Here is a 21,703-nt window from a genome sequence, read left to right as displayed (position 1 = left end):
GCGTCTGCCTCCCTGCACGCGTGTGTGTCAGACAGAGAATGAACCACTGAATTTTATCCCGGGCCAGTGGAAAGTAGGCTCCCCGGGAGTCGCATCAGCAGTGCTGCTCACACTCTTAAAAACTCAGCACAATGCGACGGCATCACCAGCCCCAGAGAACAATACACAGAAAGAAAATGCACTGCAGCCGATCTAGCAGAGCGGTGAATAAACATGCAGCGTCATGCAAAGGGAACACGTGCTGCACACCTTGCCCTGGAAGGCTCGCACGTCACTGGCACGGACCCTCCTGCTGCGAGCTCCGCGGGACACCCAGGAGCAGCAGCACCTGCTTTGGGAAGGCACTTGAATTCTTCTTTCGGAACTCTTTTGTCCTGTAATTTGGTCGGCGCAGAGGAACAAGACCTAGCGGGCCTCAGGGCTGCACATCTTTGGCAAGGTTGTGCAAAGTCAAAATTGCAGGTTGGTTCAGCTACAGATCCCATGCTATTTGCAAGGGCCAAGACAAATAGTTTGGCGATTCTTTTGGGGGAGAGGAGAGGGTAATGACAATAGCAACACATCGATCCAGATGTCAATATACTATTATTATTATTATTAATTATTATTCAAAATGCTTTATATAGCTCTAAATCAGTGCTTGCAACGTAGTCTGATGCCAGGATTACTTCAACTCAGAAAGTGCTCTGCAAATAGCATTCACCAAAATTTTTGGCACAACAGACCAACACACACATATGCTAATTCAGATGCAAAATACCTTTGCAGTTTTCCACTGAGTATAAGATCATATGCAAAAACTTTTAGCACTCTTTTTTTCCTAAGAAACACTAACAATATACTGAAAGCAAAGGTCTTTGCAAAAGGCATTCAAATTACAACCTGGAAACCTGCTTTCCTGAGTAACAGAAAGAAAGGAGGGACAAGGGAATAAGCAGGCCACATTTCCTTTATAATGGCCTTGTCAGGGTTTTTTTTTTCCTTTAAGTGATTTTTCTCCTGCCTCTATTCTACATCATAATTCAGGTCCTGTTTAGATCCTTCCACACTGGAAGTTTCCTGGCAACCAGATAACAGGTGTGAGCTCCCCAGTGCAGAAATGCCAAAAGAGGAATTATCAAAGTGAAAGTGGATTTTCCATCGGATGACCACAGTTCTTTACTTAGCTCATTTAACTCGCGTGGCTAAGTACCATACTAGATAAAGAATGGCTGCAGCATTGAAAGTGCCACTTCCTTAACCGTCTACACAAGTAATTGCTAGCACCATGACACAGCGTGCTTGTCATTGGGGTTCTCTTACAGTGCAAAATCACAATTACATTTTGCTGAGGTCCTCAGTAAAAATGCATGAACAGTAAACTCGGCATTCCTGATGTTGCTAAATAAAGAAGCAGAGGAGAAAAAAGGCCTGCCCTCCATACATACAAGAAAAAAAGGCAATTTTTTCTGTATAATCCTTTCTCTATCGCATTTGCATATAAATGCTTAGTGTCCTGAACAAGTGGTCATCACATTTAACAGCCAAGGCTGGTAAGCTAGCACGCTCTAAGTGAGAAGCAGAAGGAATTTTGACACATTTTCCTTGTATCTCTAAATCTTCCTTCATTGTACTCGTGCAGATCCACACAATTTCCCCAGGAAGTCAGGAGGGACCAGTCACTGAACTATTACTGGTTTCCAAGGGTGCCGTTCCTTGATGATCTTGAGTGTGTATTGTTTCAGACTGGGGCAGTGTGTGAGGAACGCTTCTACCACCTCCTGGCTGACCACACAGTAGCAGTGGATCTCCAGTAGATTTCTGCACTTCCTAGCCAGATCTATTAGCGAGACATTTAAGTCCTCTGAAGATGTGGTTTGTAATGTCAGCTTCTTTAAAGTGCTGCTGTAGCTGTGGGTGACAAACCTAATCTGATTCACCATGTAAGTACAGGTATTAAGTTGCAGTGTGCTCACAGGTATATTGAACTTCAGGATCTGTGGTATTTTCACGGCGGGGACCGTATGATCAAACTCTAGGTCTACACAGAGCTGAGGATGCTTTTGACTTACAGCAGCCCAGAGCGCTTCTGAGATAACAGGGATATACTTGTCCAGGCGCTCACAGAATATGTCTAAATAGATGAAAGGTGCTCTTTCTGGCTTGATCAATTCCATAAAAACATCGTCAGACAAGCTGGCGTAGTAAACCCCCAAGGTCGAGAGTTTGGGACATGCTCTGAGAACTTTCCTAATGGTATCAGGTGCCACGTTGCATACCAGGGTGTGGTTGTTGATGAACAAACTGCGTAAGTTTGGGTTGCTGGTGGCTAAGAGTTCAACAAGATCATCATCAAGAGTAAAGGGCATTTTTCGAAAATCGATGTGCTGAAGATCCGTCTGGTTCTTAGTGTCGCATATATTCCGTATGCTCTGCAGGATGTCTTGGCCAGAGTAGAAGTACGGGTTCTCCCCATGGCACACAACGCACAGTTGCTGCAGTTTGTGATTCTCTTTTGCCAACGCATCTAAGACGCGTTTGACATTCTTCCGGTTGATCTCCTTGGACTGGTCAAACACAATCTTCAGGTGTTTGATTTGGCTGAGGAACTGCAGGAAGCTCTGCAGCATGCCTTCCTCATCCTCTAAATCACAGCTAGAAGGGTAATACAAACCATTACTCACCGTGGAAGCTGAACTGAGCAAGCATAGAGCAGATACTCTCCTTTACTAGTGTTTCTGTAACGGTTTACAGCTCCCTCAGAAGTTTCTTCTAATTTAAAGCCTGACAAGTCTGTGTAAGGTAGTGGCTGAATGCCGGGGAAGGAGTCAGGAGGTGAGACAAGTCAGCCTTCAGAAAGACCTATCAAAGTGACCTATTGAAGATGCTGGACCAGTCACCTCCAAATGTCTGAGCTTCCTTCTGCCTCATCTATTTCAGCTGTCAGCTTTTGACCGTAAGGATTGTCCCTTGCTACATCTCTGGATGGGAACGATCACAGTTCTGCATAAGCAGTAGGTGCCACGATGAGGATGGCTATTCAGTAACTCCTTGTCTCTTGCCATTTTTAAATTGCCTTTGCAGCAACTTAGCTAAGAAAGCAGTACTTTCCATAAAACCCAAATCACCAGCAGCTATTAAAAAAACCTCAACATGTAACATAACTTTCTCTATTATATAAGCAGGTACCAGTCACGTAAGACAGTATCATCACACATGGAAGTCACAACTAGTATTAATAATATCACAGCAGTGGAAATATTTGATACGCAGCAAAAACGTAATGATCTAGTTTTGTCTGCAGAGATGTTCGGACGTTAGAAACCCACTCCTCTTACCTGATCTCTGTGAAATGCCAAACAGAGCTAGAAGAAACAGCTGTGGCCCACTGTCTGCACACGTGGAAGACTGTGTATCTATCTCGAAGAGAAAGATAATTGAAAATCTGGATGAGGATTTCTTCTGGGATGTAGTTCCACAGTCCTGGAGCTGAAGCAGGCATTTTGCTAATTCAGTCAGGTTTAAAAATGTTGAGAGCAACTTCCAAGACTGCAATTAATTTTCAAACATCCCTGTTCCAAAAAAAAAAAAAAAAAAAAAAAAAAAAAAGAGCTGTATTAGGATTTATTTACCAGATCTAGTCACTACTGTGACTAGAGGAGGTTTAAAAACTGAAATTTCACCAAATTTTGAAATTCAAAACAAAAATGGGGAAAATCTACTGGCTAATTATTTTGTACATTTTACCAGTCAAGCCCATAAAGCTGGATGGCGCTTTTTAAGAATTATAGATGTCATAGATCAAAGATCTTTGGAAAAGAGCTTTGGAAGAAACTTTCTTTTCTGCAGCCTGCTTTTGCTATTCCGAGTAATAAAAACGCAGGGAAATTTTCTGGTAGTGCTGCACTGGTATTCAAAGCTGGAGGTGAATTTCTCAAACTGTGGAAAGAAACCTCTTTGCAAAATACAGCCTCTGCACAGAAAACTTGTGCTACGTATTCAGTTTTTAGTGACTCTGAAACCAAAAGCTCACGGTGGAGACTGGCAGCTAAGTGACAGCAGTCCTCGCCTGTTATAAGGTGTGGCACTTGGAAAGAAAAGTTTTATTATTGTGACTCCATTATTTACCAGTTACATTTATACACGTCAGACTTGGAAACTGAAGAGTATATTTGCTGGGAGTTATGATGCAGAGGAATAACCACATGGGAAGAAGTCTGAGGTTTGCAGCATCATAACACTACACAACATTTGCATAATCTTCTTTCATCTGTGTTGCAGCCACATTCTAGGTTTCTGCACAAATAAAAACACCAGCAGTGCATGTTTTTTCTGTCTTTCCATAAGCAAATGGGGGATTTAAAAACACGAGACCTTTAAAGTCTGCAAACACCTCCCTTCCTAGACTAGCGCGGTGGAAAGAGCCGAGCCTCACCCCCGCACGCCTTCCCAAACACCGTTTTGCAGTGTCACTCGTTATTTGCAAGGGGAGGCGGCCGCAGCGCAGCAGCCACGCTGCCTTGTCTACCACCCTCTCTGCTGATCGCGCATTTGCCAGGACACCCCAAACCAACTCTCACGCGTCCGATTCCCGTCGTTTTCGTTACGGTGTTTCTCCTTAGAGCCCCTGCGCGCCGAGTCCTGCGGAACGCGGCGCGGGGCCCCGGGCCGGCCGGGCGCGGAGGCGCCGGGCCGGGCGGCGGCGCAGGGCCGGGAAGGGCCGGGCGGCAGCGACGCACCTCCCGGCGCCGGCGGGGAGAGGCGGAGGAGCAGCCGCCGAGAAGGGCAGCGGGGCGCGACGCGCCGACCGCCTTCGCGGGCGCGCAGCCAGCGCGGCCCCGGCCCGCGCCGACGGCGGGCAAACGCCGCTGCTGCGGGGCCGCGTTAAACATGCAGCCGCGCGTGAACGCGCCCGCGCACCAGTGACATTTTCGACCGCGCTCTCCACTCCCGTGCGACGGGCACAGGCCGAGTGCCAGACCCGGGCGAGCGGGGGGGAGAAAAATATAGAAAATGAATAAAAAAGGAGCGTTCCCTCCCACGCTGCCGCCTTCCTTCAACGGGGGCACGGCGGGGAAGGGGCGTCCGCCCTCCCTTAAAATAAAAATAATAATAATAATAAAAAAATCTTTCAGGCTTTTTTCCGGCTTTTCCCCCCGAGCTGCGCAGCGCCCGCGGGCGGCGGCGGCGGGGCCCGGCCCGGCCCGGCTCGGCCCGGCCCGGCCCGGCCCGGCCCAGCGCGGCGCGGGGCGGGGCGGGCGCGCAGAGGCGGAAGCGGCGGCGCCGAGGCCGCGGAGCAGGTAGCGGCGGCGGCGGCGCGGGGCGCGGGGCGCGGGCGGGGGGCGGCGGCGGCGCGGCGCGGCCCGGCGCGGCCCGGCCCGGCGCGGCCCGCCGAGGGGCAGCGCGGTCGGGCCGGGGAGCCGAGCGGGGAGCCGGCGGGCGCGGAGCGGAGCACGAGCTTTGCGCGCGGCTGCAGCGCGCTGGGACGCGCCTCGGGCCGCCCGTGCCCTGCGCCCGGAGCCGCCAGCGGACCGGCACCGCCGGGCGACGCTCGGGCCGGCCCGGGAGCCGCGAGCAGAGCCTTTCCCCCTTCCTCTTTCTCCTCCGGGAAAGGCCTGCGCTCCCGCAGCTCCCCTCAGCGCGGACCGCGTGATTCAGGGGTAATTTCCTGCATTTCCCAAACGAGCAGAAGGCTCCAAGCACCAGGCAAGAAGCCTGTAGTAAGGGAACAGTCTTTGCCCTGCTGAGTTTCATGTACTGATCAGGGTGGATCATACGTCCCAGAGCCCCTTTTGGCCATGCTGCAGAGGACAAAACGGTTCCTAGGGCCAGCTGTCACCTGGAGGACATCGCACGGGGGACAGCTGTGAGTCATCCGTGGAGGTCTGGCAGGCCCCAGCCGCCGAAGAGGGACACCTTCACACACCTTCACACCTGCAGCCTGAAAGACGGAGGAGGAGGGGGACACAGCGTCCCGGCCAGCGGTCGGACTGCGGCAGCCCCTCGCCCAGCCGCCCAGGCAAGGCTGCAGGCTTTGAGCAACAGGGCAGAAAGCAGGAAGGAAGGGCTGCCCCGAGGGGAAGAAGCTGATGGTGCGACAGAGGTGTAAGCAAGTAGTCAGGAAGAGTGGGCAGGACTTGAGCCTGGAGCAGGGCCAAAAGCCCAAAAATCACTCGTCGCCGTGATGTCACGGAGCGGCTCCCAGCGCAGCGCTGCGCTGCGTGGGAGCAGCTTCCAGGGGCTTGCACCGACCAGCTCGCGCACAAGTTAAAACGGCTCGTGCACAGCAAAAAGATGACGCGGCTGTGCCTGTCTCCTGCCGCTGTCGGCTCTGTGCTCCCCAGTAGCTGCAGCCTCAGTCCTGCATTGCCCAATCTAATACAACTTTCCCGTTCTTAGTTTTGGCAGGCTGAAGGGCTTTTTGGTTTGCCTTTGCCTTGGGAGCCGAGCTGGGTTCGCAGCAGGTGTAAGCGTTGCGCTGGCCGGCCAGCCAGGTACAGGCACAAAGAGAGCAAAGATGTGGGTGTACGTCTTTCCAGATGCTTTGCTGTAAAAGACCAGTGGTGAGAGCGGAATAATAAATGAACTAGTATGTAGTGTGAGGAGACAGCCCTGACCATCCTGCTTCACAAGTCACACACCACCAGTGCAGAGTCAGAGCCCCAGATGGAAACCTCCGAGCTTGTCCCATGAGCTGCGCAAAGGGTTCAGCTGCCAGAACTGCTCCCCTATGCCCTCCGAGCCCATGGCCTCAGGATCAGTCAAGGCCCACAGTGGCAGTGCCCGGAAAGGGCAGCCCTGCTGAGCCCTGTGCGACTTGAGGGGGCAGCATCTGGCTGTACAGCCTCCTCCTGCTTTATTAGGAGCAGGTTAGGAGACCATGGCTGACGCTGGCAGAGAGAAATTATGAGATTTCCTGCTTGCACAAGGCTCATAAGGCCCCGCTGCACTGGGGTTGCATGTCTGCTCTGCATTGCATTTTGTGCTGGTTCCTGCTTGAGATCTTTATGGTTTGCATCAGTTTCCCTGTATCATTTCTCATGCTGTGCCCTTGCTTTAAAGATCTTAGAGGCTCTGCATCTTGCTGACATGGATTAGTTTCGCTGGGAAAGCAGATTTTGACTCTAGAGCGTGCATGCTTACCAACAGTTTGGTAGATGCAGAGTTTCTTTTTCAACAGTATGAAGACAGTAGTATCCCTGAATGGATATTTCAGCCTGGGCCAGCAGGATGGAGGTTAGGAAGGAATAAATCTTGCAACCTCTGTTCAGCTATGTCCTCTAGCAAGGACAGCTCAGGCTTGTTTAAGCTAGCCTTGTTATCCAAAGTAGACAGCACTTTCCAAAAACCCAGGCCATAGGGCACTGTCTGTTAGAGTGCAAGATGTTTTCAGTGGCCATGGAGGTTACCGATGCTGCAGTCGAGAGATCTAACACACCTTCTTTTTGATCTAAACTCTTGGAGAGAAATCTCAGTCTCATGGAAATCAACTTTCAAATTGCTTTCTACAGTCCTTGGTTCCAAAGTATATCCCAGCTGCATCCTGACTGTGTTGCGGAGAAATTAGGCTGTGCACCTCCGTTGTCCGCCTTTCCTTCCCGTGCTGGCATGTGGGCAGGAAGGGAGCCATGAGGTACTGCAACGTATCCTTTCAGCAAGGACAGTCAGGAGACCAGGAGCTCAGGCAAAAGGCCTCTGCCTGCAATAGGGTGCCAGCACCAGGACTGCTGGGTGCTCCTTGGAGCATCCTCAACATACATCTTCGAACTCTGCCGGCCCGGCTCTGCAGTCAGAGCCGTGAGGACCAAAACTCTTTGCTTCAGACTCTCTCTGGACTAGAAACAAATGGACTCCGGTGGAAAACGAAGGCAGAGCTGCCCAGTCTCAGGGACACTGTGTCTGGTTGTGCTGTGCTTTACAGAGTAACAGTAAACTCCTCAGAGGTTACATTTGCTTTAACAATATTACCACCTTCTCTAGGAAATAAGGGTAAATCTCTGTAATCCTGTCATGCTTATGCTTAGTGTTTGCTGTGCTCACCTGGCATTAGTTCAGTTTTACTGTGGTCTCAACTCACCTCTGTGATTTGTAGGGTGCTGAAAATGGCAGGCAGCTCCGCTCCTTGGATTGGCAGTGCTTATCTCTTCCTCCAGTCGACATGCAAGACTATTGCTCTGCCTTCTCTTTACGAAAGCTCCCAGAAGAAATGTAGCATCTTCAAGGCTCTCAAGCTGGCGTTAGCAGGTACCATCCTCTCTGATGCTTTGTCACACTGAAGGGGGTTGTCTTACCTCTTCACACAGCCATGCCATGCCTTTCAGTAAGCCCACGGTCACTGGTAAGGGAGCCCGGTGCTCACGGTGAGGGGGACAGCCTCACAAACTCAGGCTGTACCTAGGAGACAGAATGGCCGTGGTTTTGTGTGTCCTAATCCACTGCAGTTTCAATGGAGCCCTGAGGCTCAAGCTGTGATTTGAGTTTGGGCACATAACTGGGTGCAAAACCTTCGCTGTCATTTATGCTCTCCCTTGCAGCATGTATGTTGTCAGCTATTACACTTCAGTTAATGTTCACCTGCTAAGGTGAACACTGTTGTAGCCCTCAGTTCTGTTCAGCTGCGTGCCCGTTTTCCTGGGCAGGGAATTACTAATCCATCTGGATGGGTTACGGCCATGAGAAGGTTTCCTCTCTGCTCTTCACTACAGTGTAACTGTAACCCTTGTGTAGCAAAAGTGTCTTGTGTAGACAGATTGGAATCTCTCTTCAAAGTGAGACCTCAAGTCCCTGCATTCCTGTCACATTTGCAGATGACACCAAATTGGGGGCACGAGTAGACATGGTCAAGGAGAGGGCTGCCATTCAGAGAGACTTAGGCAAGCTAGAGGAGTGGACCAACAGGAATCTCATGAAATTCAGCAAAGACAAGCGCGAAGTCCTGTCTCTGGGAAAGAAGGACTCCCTGCAACAATACAGGCTGGGGATGGTCCGGCTGGACAGCTGCTCTGCTGAAAAGGACCTGGAGATCCTGGTACACAGCAAGCTGAACATGAACCAGCTGTGTGCTCAGGCACCAAAGACAGAGAGCAGTACCCCAGGCTGTGTTAACAGCCAAGCAGATCGAGGGAAGTGATCATCCCCCTCTGCTCAGGGCTCTTCAGACCACACCTAGAATTTTGCATCCAGCTTTGGGCCCTCCAACATAGGAAAGACATTGACAGAGTGGAGCAAGCTCAGCAGAGGGCCACCATGCTGGTTGAGGGCTGGAGCGCTCGGCCTCTGAGGAGAGGCTGAGGGAGCTGGGCTTGCTCAGCCTGGAGGAGAGGCAGCTTTGCGGTGGGGCTGCGCGCAGCCGCGAATGCCTCTGAGGAGGTCAGCAGGACGGAGCCAGGCTCTTCACAGTAGTGCATGGGGGCAGGATGAGAGACAGCAGGCATAAATGGAAACAGGAGGGGTCACAAGAGATATAAGGAAAGCTTTTTTCCCCATAAGGGACAGGTAGCCAGGTAGCTGTCCAGAGAAATTGTGCGGTTTCTGTCCTTGGAGGTTTTCAAGACCAGCCTGGATAAAGCCCCGTGCAGCCTGGTCTGGCCTCTGAGTTGACTCTGCTGTGCATGGGAGGTTGGGCAAAAGCTTCCTGAGGTTCTTTCCAGCTTGAATTATCCTATGAATTAACGAATTTTGTGAATGCTTCTTTAATCTCATTTATGTGCGGGGACGGGGTGGAGATTGTAATTGGTAAAAAAAAAAAATTTTAATTTCTGTCTTAATACCTCCAGAGAAACATAATTTCTTCTTGGAGAACTCTATTTCTAAAGTGAGTGAATAAAGCCAATCAATTGGAAGTTTTTTTCCAATAATACACAGGTACAATTACATTAGCTTCAGCTGTACTTAACCCTATTTACATCAAAAGAGGATCTGAGATACAAATAGCCATAAAACTATCCATTTCTCTGTCTACCCTTGCACCAAGCTGACTGCAGAATAATAGTGTTTGAAGATGTTATTTTCTCTTCATTTTTTTTTGAATTTTATTTACCTAGAACAGCTATCGCTCTGTTCTTTACTAGTCATACAACTGAGCCTATATTGCTTAATTAGGTTTGTGCAACTATATTGTCATTTCTTCTGGCACTCACCAGTATAGCAAAGTTTGTCAGTTCATCCAGTACGGGCCGGCTCATTTTACAGCTTCATCCAAAGGTGTACAACGGCAGAAGGCCCAACACAGTTGTCTAATCAGGCCCCATTTATGCCGGCTTTGTGTCACTGGGACAGAATTCCTGTTCAAACGTTTAAAGAAAAGCCCACCAACAGTGCTAAATCCTACCCTGTTCATTCAGACCTAAAAGGGAACTGAAATCTGAAGATGTGGAAAGTCTCATGAGGAAATGAATACAAAGTCTTCTCTTTTGAGGTGGTGTTTCAGCTGGTGTGTATACCCATTCATACAAGTTTCCATGTTTTTACAGCTTTTCTCTCCCCACCCCTCTCCCATCCTCTTATGCAAGTCTTTGCTTAATTAGCACTCAGGAGAAATGAAGCATGAAGGAGGCAATAGAAACAGAAGGACCTTTCTGATCAGCAGCAGTTAATTAAAACTGGTCCATGTCCCATTTACCCATTTGAGCTGAACCAGACTTTCTGATGCAACCCGAACTCTGTAAACCCTGTAAAGACACTGTTAGATCACATACTCTTAAAGGCTAAGTCATTATCCCAGCTAATATGGTGCAGACAGGTCTCCTTTGCCCTGGGATTCTCCTCACGTGGCCAAATAATGCAACAAAGTAGATTTTTAAAAAAATACCTGGTTTAGTGCCAATTTGTGCTGGTACATCTATACAGACCTGTGCAGCAGCAGGCAAAGAGATTAATTCGGGTCTGGAAACGGGACAACCCTGCTAGCACTGCGCTGTGCCTTGTCCTCCGTGGTCCTTCCCAAGGGTCCAGCGCCAGCAGAGCTTCAGCACCTCCTCATGTATCTCTCTGTTTTACAGTGTCAGCCTTCCACAGGCCTCTGCTGCTGCAAAAATAGAAAAACACATGCTTTTATTTTTGTCATCGTTATGTAAAATTGCAGTGGAGACAAGGTCAACGTGCACAGCTAATCAAAATTCGACTTACCTGGCAGAAGGAAGAACGATGGCCTGGCCACTTTCTGTTGCCCATTCCTCTGGTGCTCCCCCAGCACTGGGGTTAATTAGGGGGTACATCCCTGTTTTGTCCCTGCTTCGATTTTACTGTCAATTATTTCTCAGTGCAAAATGGCTTAAAAGAATCGAGGCCCAATCTCAAGCGACCTAAATTCCAGCCCTGTTGCTAGGTCTAGCCTGTGCCACCGGTGAGGACTGCTGAAAGCTGGGAGCCAGCCAGAAGCGAGCTCCAGTCAGGGCGATGGGGAGGGAGTGTTGGTCTCCCTCCGAGACCTTTGTCACTGCATAAAATCACGAGGACTTGTGCTTTTCCAGTCACAGGGCCTGGTATCTCGCTGAGCACTGAGCTGAACTCTGTGTTTTCATCCGTAAAACTTTGCTGTGCTGCCAAGCAGTGTGATTTATATATGCAGTTATTCAGAGAGCCCTTGTGATGCCGACAATATGAGCAATAGCATCTTGTTCCAGGTGTTTGAGTCCAGGTAACAGTGAAAACTGCTAGTGACATACAACTATGTTCCTAAAGCTTTCTTCTGATGAAAAGTATATACTTTGCTGCAACAAAACACTCGAAACGGGTCGGTTCTACAGAGCTTTTTGTTTTGGGAATTTTATTTTGAACTTTTGACGCAGTCAGTTTTATGACTGGACACCTGACTTTGAGTTTTCCATGTTAAACAATTTGCCTTCAGCATTTCCTTTCATGTTACTCACCTAATGATTCCCCAGTCAAAATGAAACTTTTCCAGGCTGTTCAAATCAGATGTTTTGATTGACCTGGCTATGTTTCTATTTCACTTTTCCCAAGATTTCTGAGATTTATTTATTTTTTATTCCCTAGGAGAATTCCATGTTTTTTTCCTTAGCTGCCTATAAATTAACCAGTCTATTTTTGTCTCCTCTTTACTAACACAACAGCTATGTCTGTATGTCCAAAGCTGCATGTCCCAGAAAGGAACTACTAGGGCAGCCTTTCTGACGACGCGTCTCCAGCGCGGGTTAGAGGAGCTGGGGCTCGAGCTGGGAGCTGACACTCGGGACACCTAGGAGGGAGCTGGTGCTAGCGGCAAAGCCCTCTCGGAGAACTCCCTTTTTCATCCCCCTAGAGGTCAGATTAGCTAATTCATAGCTGGATTCCACAGTTGTCTCACTGGTTTAATGTACCCACTTCTCTCCCAGAGTTGGAACCATGTGCAAAGTTACCGGCTGCTGCAAACCGCAGCACTGGCCCCTGCAGGATTTATCGGAAATGAGGACAAATTCTGTACTTTGCAGCTCTGCGCTTAGTGCAGACTCAAGCAGCCTTGCTCCAGGCAACACTGATTCAGCTCAGCCACTACTCCGGCCTCACAGCACTCTAGTTTGCACAGCACACTTTACAATAGACTTAGAGGGTCTTTCTCAGTTGCAAGGACCAAACTACCCCCTTTGTTCATGAACTGGAACTTAAAATCTCCCCCAGCCAACTCTGTTCTGGGATAATTACCTGGGCTGTGGTACCCAACAGCTTCCATTCAAGGTTGAAACCAGACTTCATGGTGATTCAGAGCAGCAAAAACTTAATCCTTTCCTCTTGGTTTTACATACAGGCTTTTCATCCCAGAAGATCTTATCACAGAGAGAAGACAATTCACAAGCTACCCCATTGCAGGCTTGGTGGTGGATGGGAGTGGGTCTGGGTTCTCTCTCTCGTGCCTGGATAGTGACTCTGCTCACTTCTCCCTGCCAGACTCCACCGGCAGCCTGAATGGCGTGGACATGCTCAAAGTGCACTGCAGCCACCCACACCTGATAATCCAGCTCAAGTTCTGCAAGCAGGAGAACTGCCGCCGCTTCCTGCAGAGTTACCGGGAGGGAGCGCTCCAGGAGTCTCTCCAGAATCACCTGCAGCTCTCCTTGGCCGTGAGCACGGTGCCTCTCAAAATGGAGCTGAAGGCGGGCAGTGAGCACCTCGACAACATGCTGAAGGATGAGGACTTCTGTGTAGAGTGCATCTACAAAGAAAAGGTGAATGGGAGAGGGAGGGGGGCCATGCTGTAGTGAAGCACAGCAGCGGAGGACCTAGAAGAGTGGGTACAAATCCTGCTCTGCCGCCACCATGTACTGGTGTGTCAGCTTCTCTGTCCTTCAGTTCTCAATTCTAACATGGAGAAACAGCCCTGTTCCTCCCCAGAAAAGACCTGTGCGCTTTTCTGAAACACCCACAGAAATTCCTAAAATGGCAGAGATTCTGCTGAACCACTGAACTCCCTGTGCTTAACAATTAGTGCTACTATCACCCCTAAGCTGAGAGATTACCCTCCTGCCCCTTTTGCAGAAGGTGTCGGTGAGAGCACAAGCAAAGAGTCCCTTGGTACTCCCGTGAGCCAGGCCGAGGAGACAGCAGTCTGGGGTGGGACGGTCACTACCTGGCACCTTCCTCCCTGCTCCGAGAGTAGCAATAGTAACTGTACCCACAAGTGAGTGCAAGTGCAAACACCCTGCCCGTTATGCCAGCAGCTTGTGACAAAGCAGGGACATTGAGCATCTGCTGCCAGCAGGAGGCAGCTGCTGTTCTGGAGGCAAAGACTCCCTCTGGGCAACATCTAATGTCTAACTCATCTCTCACTTACACACTGGCTCGCTAATCCTGCTGGCAACAACAGTGGGATCTCGTTCATCTCACCACAAAACTGACACATTTAACACGATTAAACTGTTTGCCTTTCTCCTCTCCTTTTGGCTGCCCTTCAGATCTTTGATTCACCTGGAACTGACAATACCTCACATCCTGGGTTCCTGCTTGATGGTCCTGAGAAGTAGGTAGCCATTGGCTACTTAGGAAGGTTAGGCACAAGAGCATGTTTTTGCGGGCTGTTTTTCTGCAAGTGCAGAGAATGAAGCAAAATGGAAACCATTCAGCCTGGAACTAAGCACCATGTGATACCACATACCCCGTCAACTTCTGCCTGCTGCTCCCTTCCTCTGCTGAGTTAGCTGGCTGGCCAAGGGAGACGGGCTTACTCTCTGTTCCCCAAAGTGGACTCGGTCTGACCTCTGCCTAATGGTGCAACAGACAGAAAGATCACAAGATGGTATGGTGGTCACTGAGTAAGGACAGTGCTAGGCACTAGCCTATTGCATGTGGTCTAAATGGTAGACTGAGTCAGAGCGCTTGCCAGGTTTGACTTCCCATGTGCTTTGACCCGCTTCTTTAACCCCTTTCTCATTACCTGCTTTGGGGAAATTGGGCTAGTTTTCTCCTGGTTAGTGAGAAAAGCTGGCTCAGAGAAGATCCAAGAAGCATTAGGAACAGCAAAAATTCAGCAACGGAGGGGGACAGGCAGAGAAAAAAGAAGCAGCAGGAGCTGCCTGCTTTGGTGGTCGTAAGTTGTTAGGTCAGGTCACCCTATTTGTTGGGTCTGATGCTCATGTGGAGTAAATCAGAGAAGCCACACTGACCGTGATGCACCGTAATTCTTAGAGAGGGCTGCTGAAAATAACTGACTATTAGCAGTTTCCTGCAACTGGTAAGCAGTCATTGATGCATATGAACAAAACAAGAGAGGGAGATTGCCTATTTCGCATCACATCACTGACTCCAGGCCAGAGCAACTCTGTTAGATTATCTCATTTGACAAGTTTATAGCACAAGCTGCAGGAGTGTCATTGCTCCTCTCGTGACGTCGTCACCTTAAGGTGCACTAAAAACGTGCCTTCCAGCAAAGCATCTACAGCTTTGTGAGATGGTGACTGTGGCACAAACCACTGATGCTGTTTGCATTACAGCCCGACCGCCTGAGGGACGAGGAAATCACAGAGCTGGAGGAGTGTCTCAAGAGCCTGGTTCTTCAGCAGAACATCAACAGCAGTATGGCTGCAAAAGACTGCATGTCTCTGAACTCCCCATCTCTACCTTACTCTTCTGAAGGCAGCTCCCTTTCCCCAGAAGTCACCTTCGTCTTCCAGGAACAACGGTTTGGTGAGTAGCTAGAACCGAGCCGTCACAGTCCTTGGTCTTCCTTGCCTCAAAGTCCAAAAGGCAGGAGGATTAAGGTGACTACGTAATAGGATCTACCTCACAAAAGTTGAGGATTTCCAAAGGAATTACAATAGCACCAGGTTATTGCCACAGTGTTTCAGAATAGGCCTCAGTCTGTTTTCTTTCTGGAGTGGAGCAGAAAGAAGAAGCAGAAGAGTGCTTCAGAGACCGTGTCCCGTCCAGGTTCCTCACACTATGAAACTCCTGAGTGCTGATCACAGCAATGATCTGGCTGGTTTTGTAAACTGCATTTTCTATGCCCACAGAGCACACAGATCTGTGTGTGCAACACCCTGCCCACAGGGGCCGATCCCTTTAGCTTCACTGCTCTCACACTCCTGTTCTAGACTCAGCAGCGCTGCCCTGGTCTTAAACACCAGAGGACAGAGAGAACAGTTCCACAACTAGGCGTGTTACTCTGTGGATGCTGAGGAGGCTCTGTGCTCTTCAGCACACGGAGCAAATCGTGGAACAGCCCAGGCTGCATTGCATCGGCCATAAAATCCCTGTGTTTTAACTGCCCTCTGTTCCCTTCCAGCCAACAGAACGCTCACCCTAGACGACCATCAAAAGTTTGCCAAGCTCGTGTCGAAGAAATGGAAGCAAGTGGGTCGCTCCTTGCAAAAGAACTGCCGTGCCCTGCGTGATCCTGTTATTGATAACCTGGCCCTTGAATATGACCGAGAGGGACTATATGAGCAAGCCTATCAGCTGCTTCTCAGATTTATCCAGTCGGAGGGGAAGAAGGCCACAATAGCGCGGCTGATAGCAGCCCTGGAAGAAAATGGTCTCACCAGCTTGTCTGAGGAGCTTCTGGGTCTCCATTCCAACAAGGACTCCTCCTAGAGCCCAAAGGGTGGGCAAATGGCATTTGCTAAGGGCTTTATTGCTTTGCATGAGACTGCTGCCAGTGTCCTGGGCACGTGCCCTGAAAATCACTGCAGGTTTCCTCATAGTTGGGAACGCCCATGGGAAAGGCTCAGTGCTTGCAAAAGCCAGCATGGAGTATCAAAGTACTGCTCTGATGTTCTTTATCTCATTCTGATTCCAGAAGTTAACATTACCTTCCCAAGAACTGGTGGGAGAGGCTTTCAAACTGAATTCCTTCACGACTGAAATGTCTCAGTGAAGCAGCCAGACAGTTAAAAGAGCCCTAGAATAGGGTAGGAGAGAGGAGAATATCAACCCAAGGCTAACCTGTGATTGCAGTTCCACTGGTGTCTGCAAGGATGGTTGATACAGACTGCAAATCTGGTCCCATCTTGCCCTTATTTTGAAGGGAAGCAGGACTTCAGCTCCACAAGGAGTATGGTCCCATGGCATTTTAATTAAGCCATGCTAAGTCAGTGGTGTTGGAGTCTCATCTCTCCCAGTCCTGGTCTATGTCCTGTCCTCTCCCTTTCAGTAGCACTGGTGCTATCCCCAAAATGAAGGAAGCGTCTTTCTGCCAGTTTTGCTTTTGAGACCAGCACAGCAATACAGATCGTAATTAGTTAGGCTGCTGTGGAACTTGCCAGATTGCGACTGGAGACCTCTGTTTGTCAGCAAGCCATCTGGCCAAAGGTATTTTTTAGAAAACATCAGAAACTTGAAAATGACTTTTTTTTTTTTTTTAAGGCAAGAGGGTTTACTCTTGATTTTGCAAAAGTGATTTTTAAAGTACATAGCCTATTGTCTCATTTTTATAAAGAATATTTCTAAGTTCTCAGGCTATCGCCATTCATGTGCACAACATTCATATACAGGTATAAGGCAGCCACTTAGTGGTGAAAACTGTTAGCTTTTATATCATCTGTTAGTGCTCACAATGAGAAAGGCTTATTATTCAGCATCTACTTTCTGAGAAACTTTTTCACTGCTATTACTGTTTTATAGATGACTAAGCATGAATGATTTTTTTTAATGCAAACCTTGTGCATTTTATTCCTCCACAAGCAACTAGCACGTGTTTCCTCCGACTCAGAGATTCCCTCTCAAAAGTGCCATTAAGTGCTGGAGCTCCTGGCAACCTGTGTGGAAGATCAGCACCTTTAACAGCATTTGCAGGCGCCTTCATTGCACAGAGATGAAGAAAAAGGGTTTTCCAGTGATACTCCGTAGCAGAATTGTCTTGAGCACACAGCATGGATTAGGACAATAGCACTGGCTGTTTCATACCTTCTTTTCAGTGATCACTTGTCATCTCTGGCTGTATCTTAGATGCAATGAAAGCTCAATTCTGGTTTCAGGTGGGTTCCTTCCTGCTAAAACTGTTGGGATTTCTTTGTTTTTGTTTCCAAGTGTTGTCTGGCACAAACATAGTAGAGGCAGTCTTCAAAGATGCCCTAGGACAAAATCAGATGCATAAGAGGGTGAGTACACAGCGTCATTTGCATTGATTTGGCACTTGGTTAGGTCTTGACTCTGAAATTATTTCCTTTGTATCTGGAGAATTTTACAGCAGTTTTACTCCAGTGTGCAAAGGTCAGGTAACCTACAACATGAAGGGCAGAAAGAAACGCTCACAAAGGAAAACCCATTTGCAGAGACTCGTTGAAGAAATTAGCGGGACATCTTTACCCCTGACTTTAATGCGGTGAATGAAACTGGAGAGTTAATTGTTTGGGGAATCTACTTTGATATACCAGAAACTCAGCACTACGCCCGAGCCCCGAGAGCTGCAGTAGGTGCACTAGGGTGACTACCCGGTGTCGTGCTGCTTGCTGTTGCCCGGAGGAGTGTGCTCGGGCAGCCTGCATTTCCCGTCTTGCTCTCCTCCTTGCCCGCAGGCTGTTAGTTGCGCACATACTGCACTACTCAGTCGCCAGAGACATGCAAGTGATACTCCCTTGCTACTATTTACACCGGTTAGCTCATGCCTAGTGTGTGAGAGAGGCCACAGTTAACATCCGTGGACAATTTGGCCTCATCCCTTAACAGCTCTTCTCCATGTTTTAAGACACACCTGAGGGATTTTTTCTTTTTTTCTTTTTTTCTTTCTTTTTTTTTTTTTTTTTTTGAGCGAGGGAGGCAGAGGTCAGAGTCAAACACGCTACAGAACAGCACGCATTATTAAAAGCAAATAAAAGCATTCACCAGTTGTGTATAAAAAACGAAACGGACAAAATATAAAGCAAACAGCAGAAACCAGACCAAAATGAATTTGCAGAGAGGGATCCAAGAGGGCTTTTTTGCGGTGCAGATTGTTTTTGTAGTTTTAGCACTGTTTCAAATTTGAAACGGGCTCCTTTCAGGCTGCCAGAGGGAATAAACGGTCTATCTGAACACAAATTGGAATGGCTTGTTTTGGCTCAGCCGAGCTGCAGCGTTCAAGCGGATAATAGCAAAGAGAAGAGCGAAAGTTAAAATTGCCACTGTATCTACTTTGACATGAGGCATCCGCTAGAATTAAACCTGAGTGAACATCTTGATTTAAACTGGTCGCAAAGGAAAATATTAAACTGCCCTGGAGAGCAGATTCAGGGAAAGCTTGACTTAAGCCCTCTTAGATGCTTCTTAAAAATACACCAATTTACCTGGTTTACGAGGAGCCAGCACCATCACAGCAGGCTAATGAACAACAGTGATAGGAGAGGGGCCCTGTTGCAGCAGCTTCAGTTCTCACACACCATAACTGCCTCTGATGGACGAGAGTGTCATCCCAAAGCTCTGCTTGACTTAAAAATAAAGAAAGGGTTTCCGCATTATTGATCTGAAAACACTTAAAAATGTGGAAACTGCTCCATGCAAAGGACTTTTCCCAATGTAAGGAAACGATGGGTTATTTTTTCCTGAATTATTAATTTTGACATTCATTTCAAAATCTACTTCAGCACTGAGGGGACAGTCTATTGCCTGGGTCACCATGTGCATTAGCACGGAGTCTCCCCTCTGCAGCTCAGAGGGCACCTTAGAGCCTCCCTTGAGCCACACCACGACAGCTGCCACACCGACTCTGGAAACAGAAGCGGGCACTGTATATGCAGCAGCGAGCGACTGAAATTGCTGAGTTCGTTTAACTGAGGAATTCTTTTATAGCCGCGAACCTCTGATGTTTTACACCTTGAACCGAGGAAGTATTAGAATAGGAGTCCAGAGGGTTTCTTCAGTCTAACCCACACGCTTGGGGCGTGCACGTGGAGTCGGTGAGACACGCGGCTCCACACCAGACGAGGGTCTGGCCAGCTGTCTTTTAGGCTGAGATGGGCCCAAGCTTTGGACTTCTCTGGATTGAACTGAGCGAAGGGATTCGGCCACGCGTCTCCTATTTAAATCAGTAGGAGACGTGTGGTTAAGTCCCTTAGTCATCAGTGGAAAAATCCCTTGCTGACCTTCTAATTCCAGATTTCCCTGATGTTCAGCATCAGGGCTGAATCAGCCATCTACAGCTATGGACTACAACGTCCTGTGTACTCAGGTCTAGGATATTCAACTTCTAAGGAATTATCTTTTCTATAAGAAAGCACTTTGATTTTTTCCAAACTTTTTATGAATAAACATATACTTTGATGAAAAGTGGCTCAGACTTTCTTTTTTAAACGTGAATGCAGTATTAAGCAGAGAGGGCTTCACTGAAGCTCTCACCGTGCCAGATGTCACCAGCTCCTAGAGAAGCATCATCTGAAGGATGCCCAGCAGGATCCTGTCCAAAGTTACATGTGTTTCTACTGACACCCCAAGGTCAGTGCCTCTCCTGCAGGTCAATGGCTTTGATTACAAATTGAAACCAAGCTAAACCACCAAACTTTTCAGTTTCCAGTTCCTGCTTTGATGAACCTTTTCAGCCAGCGTGGCCAGAAGCAGAGGTTTGTCCCAAACCCGACACCTGCCAAAGCTGCCCTTGTTTTTTCGTGTTGTTTGTATACCTGTAATTCCTCCAGGCCCACGCCACCGCTGCAATACTGACGTGCCTTCCTACTCCTAATGCGCTTTCTCACAGCACCCTGCGGGGGCCAGGGAATGTGATTTGCCTTTTAGGTTGGGAAGCGACGAGCCAGGGCATTCAGTCTTTTTCAGCAAGTTTGCACAGGAAGTCACAGACTGACCAGAGAGAAATTTATTTTGCCATAAACTCAGCAGAGCAGTGTTTCATCCCAGATCACTGAAATCTCAGTGCAGTACTTTAAGACGTGAGCTCAGCCCTCCTTTATTTAAAGCTTTATTTAAAGCTGTATTTCTAACCACGTGGCTGGATGCCTTCAAGAACAGGACAACAGGGAGCAGGGCACACCAGTGAGACGGACAAACCCTTGTGCCAACAAACCGACCCACGGTGCATGGGGCAGTATCCCAGTCCTGCAAGATGGAGCGACATGCAACGGGACAAACCAAGGGCACTATTGCTGGCAGAGACATAAATGAATCATCCACGTGAACGTGAGTCTGGCAAGACCTTCGATGCCAAGCAACACGCCTGCACTGCCCGGGTAACTGCCCGCTGAGAGATGGAGCTGCACGGCCTCTCCTTTTCCACCCAGATTTGCTCCGCAGGTTGCCCGGGCAAGGCTGCCGCGGCTCTCTGCCTGGCAGGGTGCTCTGGAGGAGGCTTCCTGAAACTGCTTGTTCTGCTGTGGTCAAAAATCACCTTGGGTCCCCTTGGGCTGGAAGCTCAATAGTCAAACAGCAGCAAGTCGAGCGCCCAAGGTGAGACAGTGACCAAGCAGCGACGTGGCCAAAATCCCCCTCCTCCGCCCCAACTTTCCAGGCTCCCTGCGGGAGCAGCCCCCGTGCGCAGGACAGGCAACACGCTGCGCTGGAAAGCCCCGTGTTCACCGCCACCAGCTGCAGCAAGCACAAGGGTAAGTAGGTCCCAAAACCTGGCTCGGTTTAAAACTTGGTGGAAAAATACCTGCTGCGCGACGCTGCACGGGATGGGGATGCTGGGGAGCAGTCGCCCCCTCTCCACGGCCGGACCTTCCACGCGGCAAAGCATCCGGGGACACCGCCGGGCTTGGACTCCATCCGCCTCCTTACGGAGGAGAAACGAAAAATAGCCTGAGGCGGCTGCTGCTGCTGCGCACAGAAAGAAAAAAGTTCCCTTCGATGATCACCAGGAAAGCGCCAGGCTGAGGAACGCGCGTGGCCGAGGGTTTTGGTCGGCTGCGGTATTTAGCAAGGAACGTTTCAAGCGGCTTCAGATCACAAGGGAATTGCTTTACCAGCCTGGAGCACCCAGACACAGGCTCTGCCGGCTGTTCGTTGCAAAGCTGCACTTACTACAGCTTTACATGGTCACGCTGCGTTCAGTAAAGGAAAACGGGGGGGGGGGGGGGGGGCTGAAATTAAAAACACATTAAAAAGTCACCGATACTTAAAAGAAGTTATCTTTACGTGATGTATGTTACACAGGGCTTTTCAAAAGTGACAAAGTAGATTGAGAATTGTTTTTACAAAAAGGTCAGAAAAATCAGTGCGTTTCCTGTTAAAAAAAAATTACCAGGGTAAAAGCATTGCCTTTTTTGTCGCTGTTCTTTTTAACCCGTAAAACGGCCCCCGGCTTTGCTGGGTCTGAGCACAGGCAGCGTCAACGGGCAGCCGGGAAGGCTCCAGCGCGGCCGAGCGCGGCCAG

At 49.0% G+C, this 21,703-nt stretch overlaps 2 protein-coding genes and 1 long non-coding RNA gene across 8 annotated transcripts; 1 reads left to right on the top strand and 2 right to left on the bottom strand.

The window, feature by feature from the left end:
- Window positions 1-566: 566 nt before the first annotated feature.
- On the bottom strand, window positions 567-8,236 carry FBXL8 (F-box and leucine rich repeat protein 8). 6 transcript variants are annotated; one of them, XM_062586638.1, is made up of 4 exons: window positions 4,554-4,670; window positions 4,108-4,275; window positions 3,318-3,551; window positions 567-2,634 (listed from the first exon to the last, which is right to left on the bottom strand). In XM_062586638.1, the coding sequence occupies exons 3-4, from the start codon at window positions 3,479-3,481 to the stop codon at window positions 1,659-1,661; spliced, it is 1,140 nt and encodes a 379-aa protein (XP_062442622.1). In that variant the 5' UTR covers window positions 3,482-3,551; window positions 4,108-4,275; window positions 4,554-4,670; the 3' UTR covers window positions 567-1,658. The 6 variants fall into 6 exon arrangements, with proteins under 6 accessions (XP_062442622.1, XP_062442623.1, XP_062442625.1 ...); XM_062586639.1 differs by having other exon boundaries at window positions 4,560-4,670; XM_062586641.1 differs by lacking the exons at window positions 4,108-4,275; window positions 4,554-4,670 and adding an exon at window positions 8,057-8,236.
- Window positions 5,253-19,650, top strand: TRADD (TNFRSF1A associated via death domain). The gene is made up of 5 exons (XM_062586643.1): window positions 5,253-5,279; window positions 8,072-8,223; window positions 12,865-13,142; window positions 14,904-15,096; window positions 15,695-19,650. Exons 2-5 carry the CDS (start codon window positions 8,082-8,084, stop codon window positions 16,000-16,002), a joined length of 921 nt encoding a protein of 306 aa, XP_062442627.1. The 5' UTR covers window positions 5,253-5,279; window positions 8,072-8,081; the 3' UTR covers window positions 16,003-19,650.
- Window positions 16,762-21,357, bottom strand: LOC134146308 (uncharacterized). Its single transcript, XR_009959813.1, has 3 exons — window positions 20,984-21,357; window positions 18,672-18,812; window positions 16,762-17,480 (listed from the first exon to the last, which is right to left on the bottom strand). It is a non-coding gene; the product is annotated as an uncharacterized LOC134146308 (long non-coding RNA).
- Between the last annotated feature and the right edge of the window lie 346 nt (window positions 21,358-21,703).

The sequence above is a fragment of the Rhea pennata genome, chromosome 13, assembly GCF_028389875.1.
Source record: "Rhea pennata isolate bPtePen1 chromosome 13, bPtePen1.pri, whole genome shotgun sequence".
NCBI lineage: Eukaryota > Metazoa > Chordata > Aves > Rheiformes > Rheidae > Rhea > Rhea pennata.
Note: the sequence above shows the minus strand (reverse complement) of the source record. Positions and strands in the feature narration are given on the sequence as shown.

Excerpts from the sequence above, each read along its gene's own strand:
- FBXL8 (XM_062586641.1), bottom strand. The coding sequence starts at position 3,481 with ATGCCTGCTTCAGCTCCAGGACTGTGGAACTACATCCCAGAAGAAATC. Across the intron at positions 2,635-3,317 it reads TGGCATTTCACAGAGATCAG|CTGTGATTTAGAGGATGAGG; the intron begins GTAAGAGGAGTG and ends TTACCCTTCTAG.
- TRADD (XM_062586643.1), top strand. The coding sequence starts at position 8,082 with ATGGCAGGCAGCTCCGCTCCTTGGATTGGCAGTGCTTATCTCTTCCTC. Across the intron at positions 8,224-12,864 it reads TCTCAAGCTGGCGTTAGCAG|ACTCCACCGGCAGCCTGAAT; the intron begins GTACCATCCTCT and ends TCTCCCTGCCAG. Across the intron at positions 13,143-14,903 it reads AGTGCATCTACAAAGAAAAG|CCCGACCGCCTGAGGGACGA; the intron begins GTGAATGGGAGA and ends TTTGCATTACAG.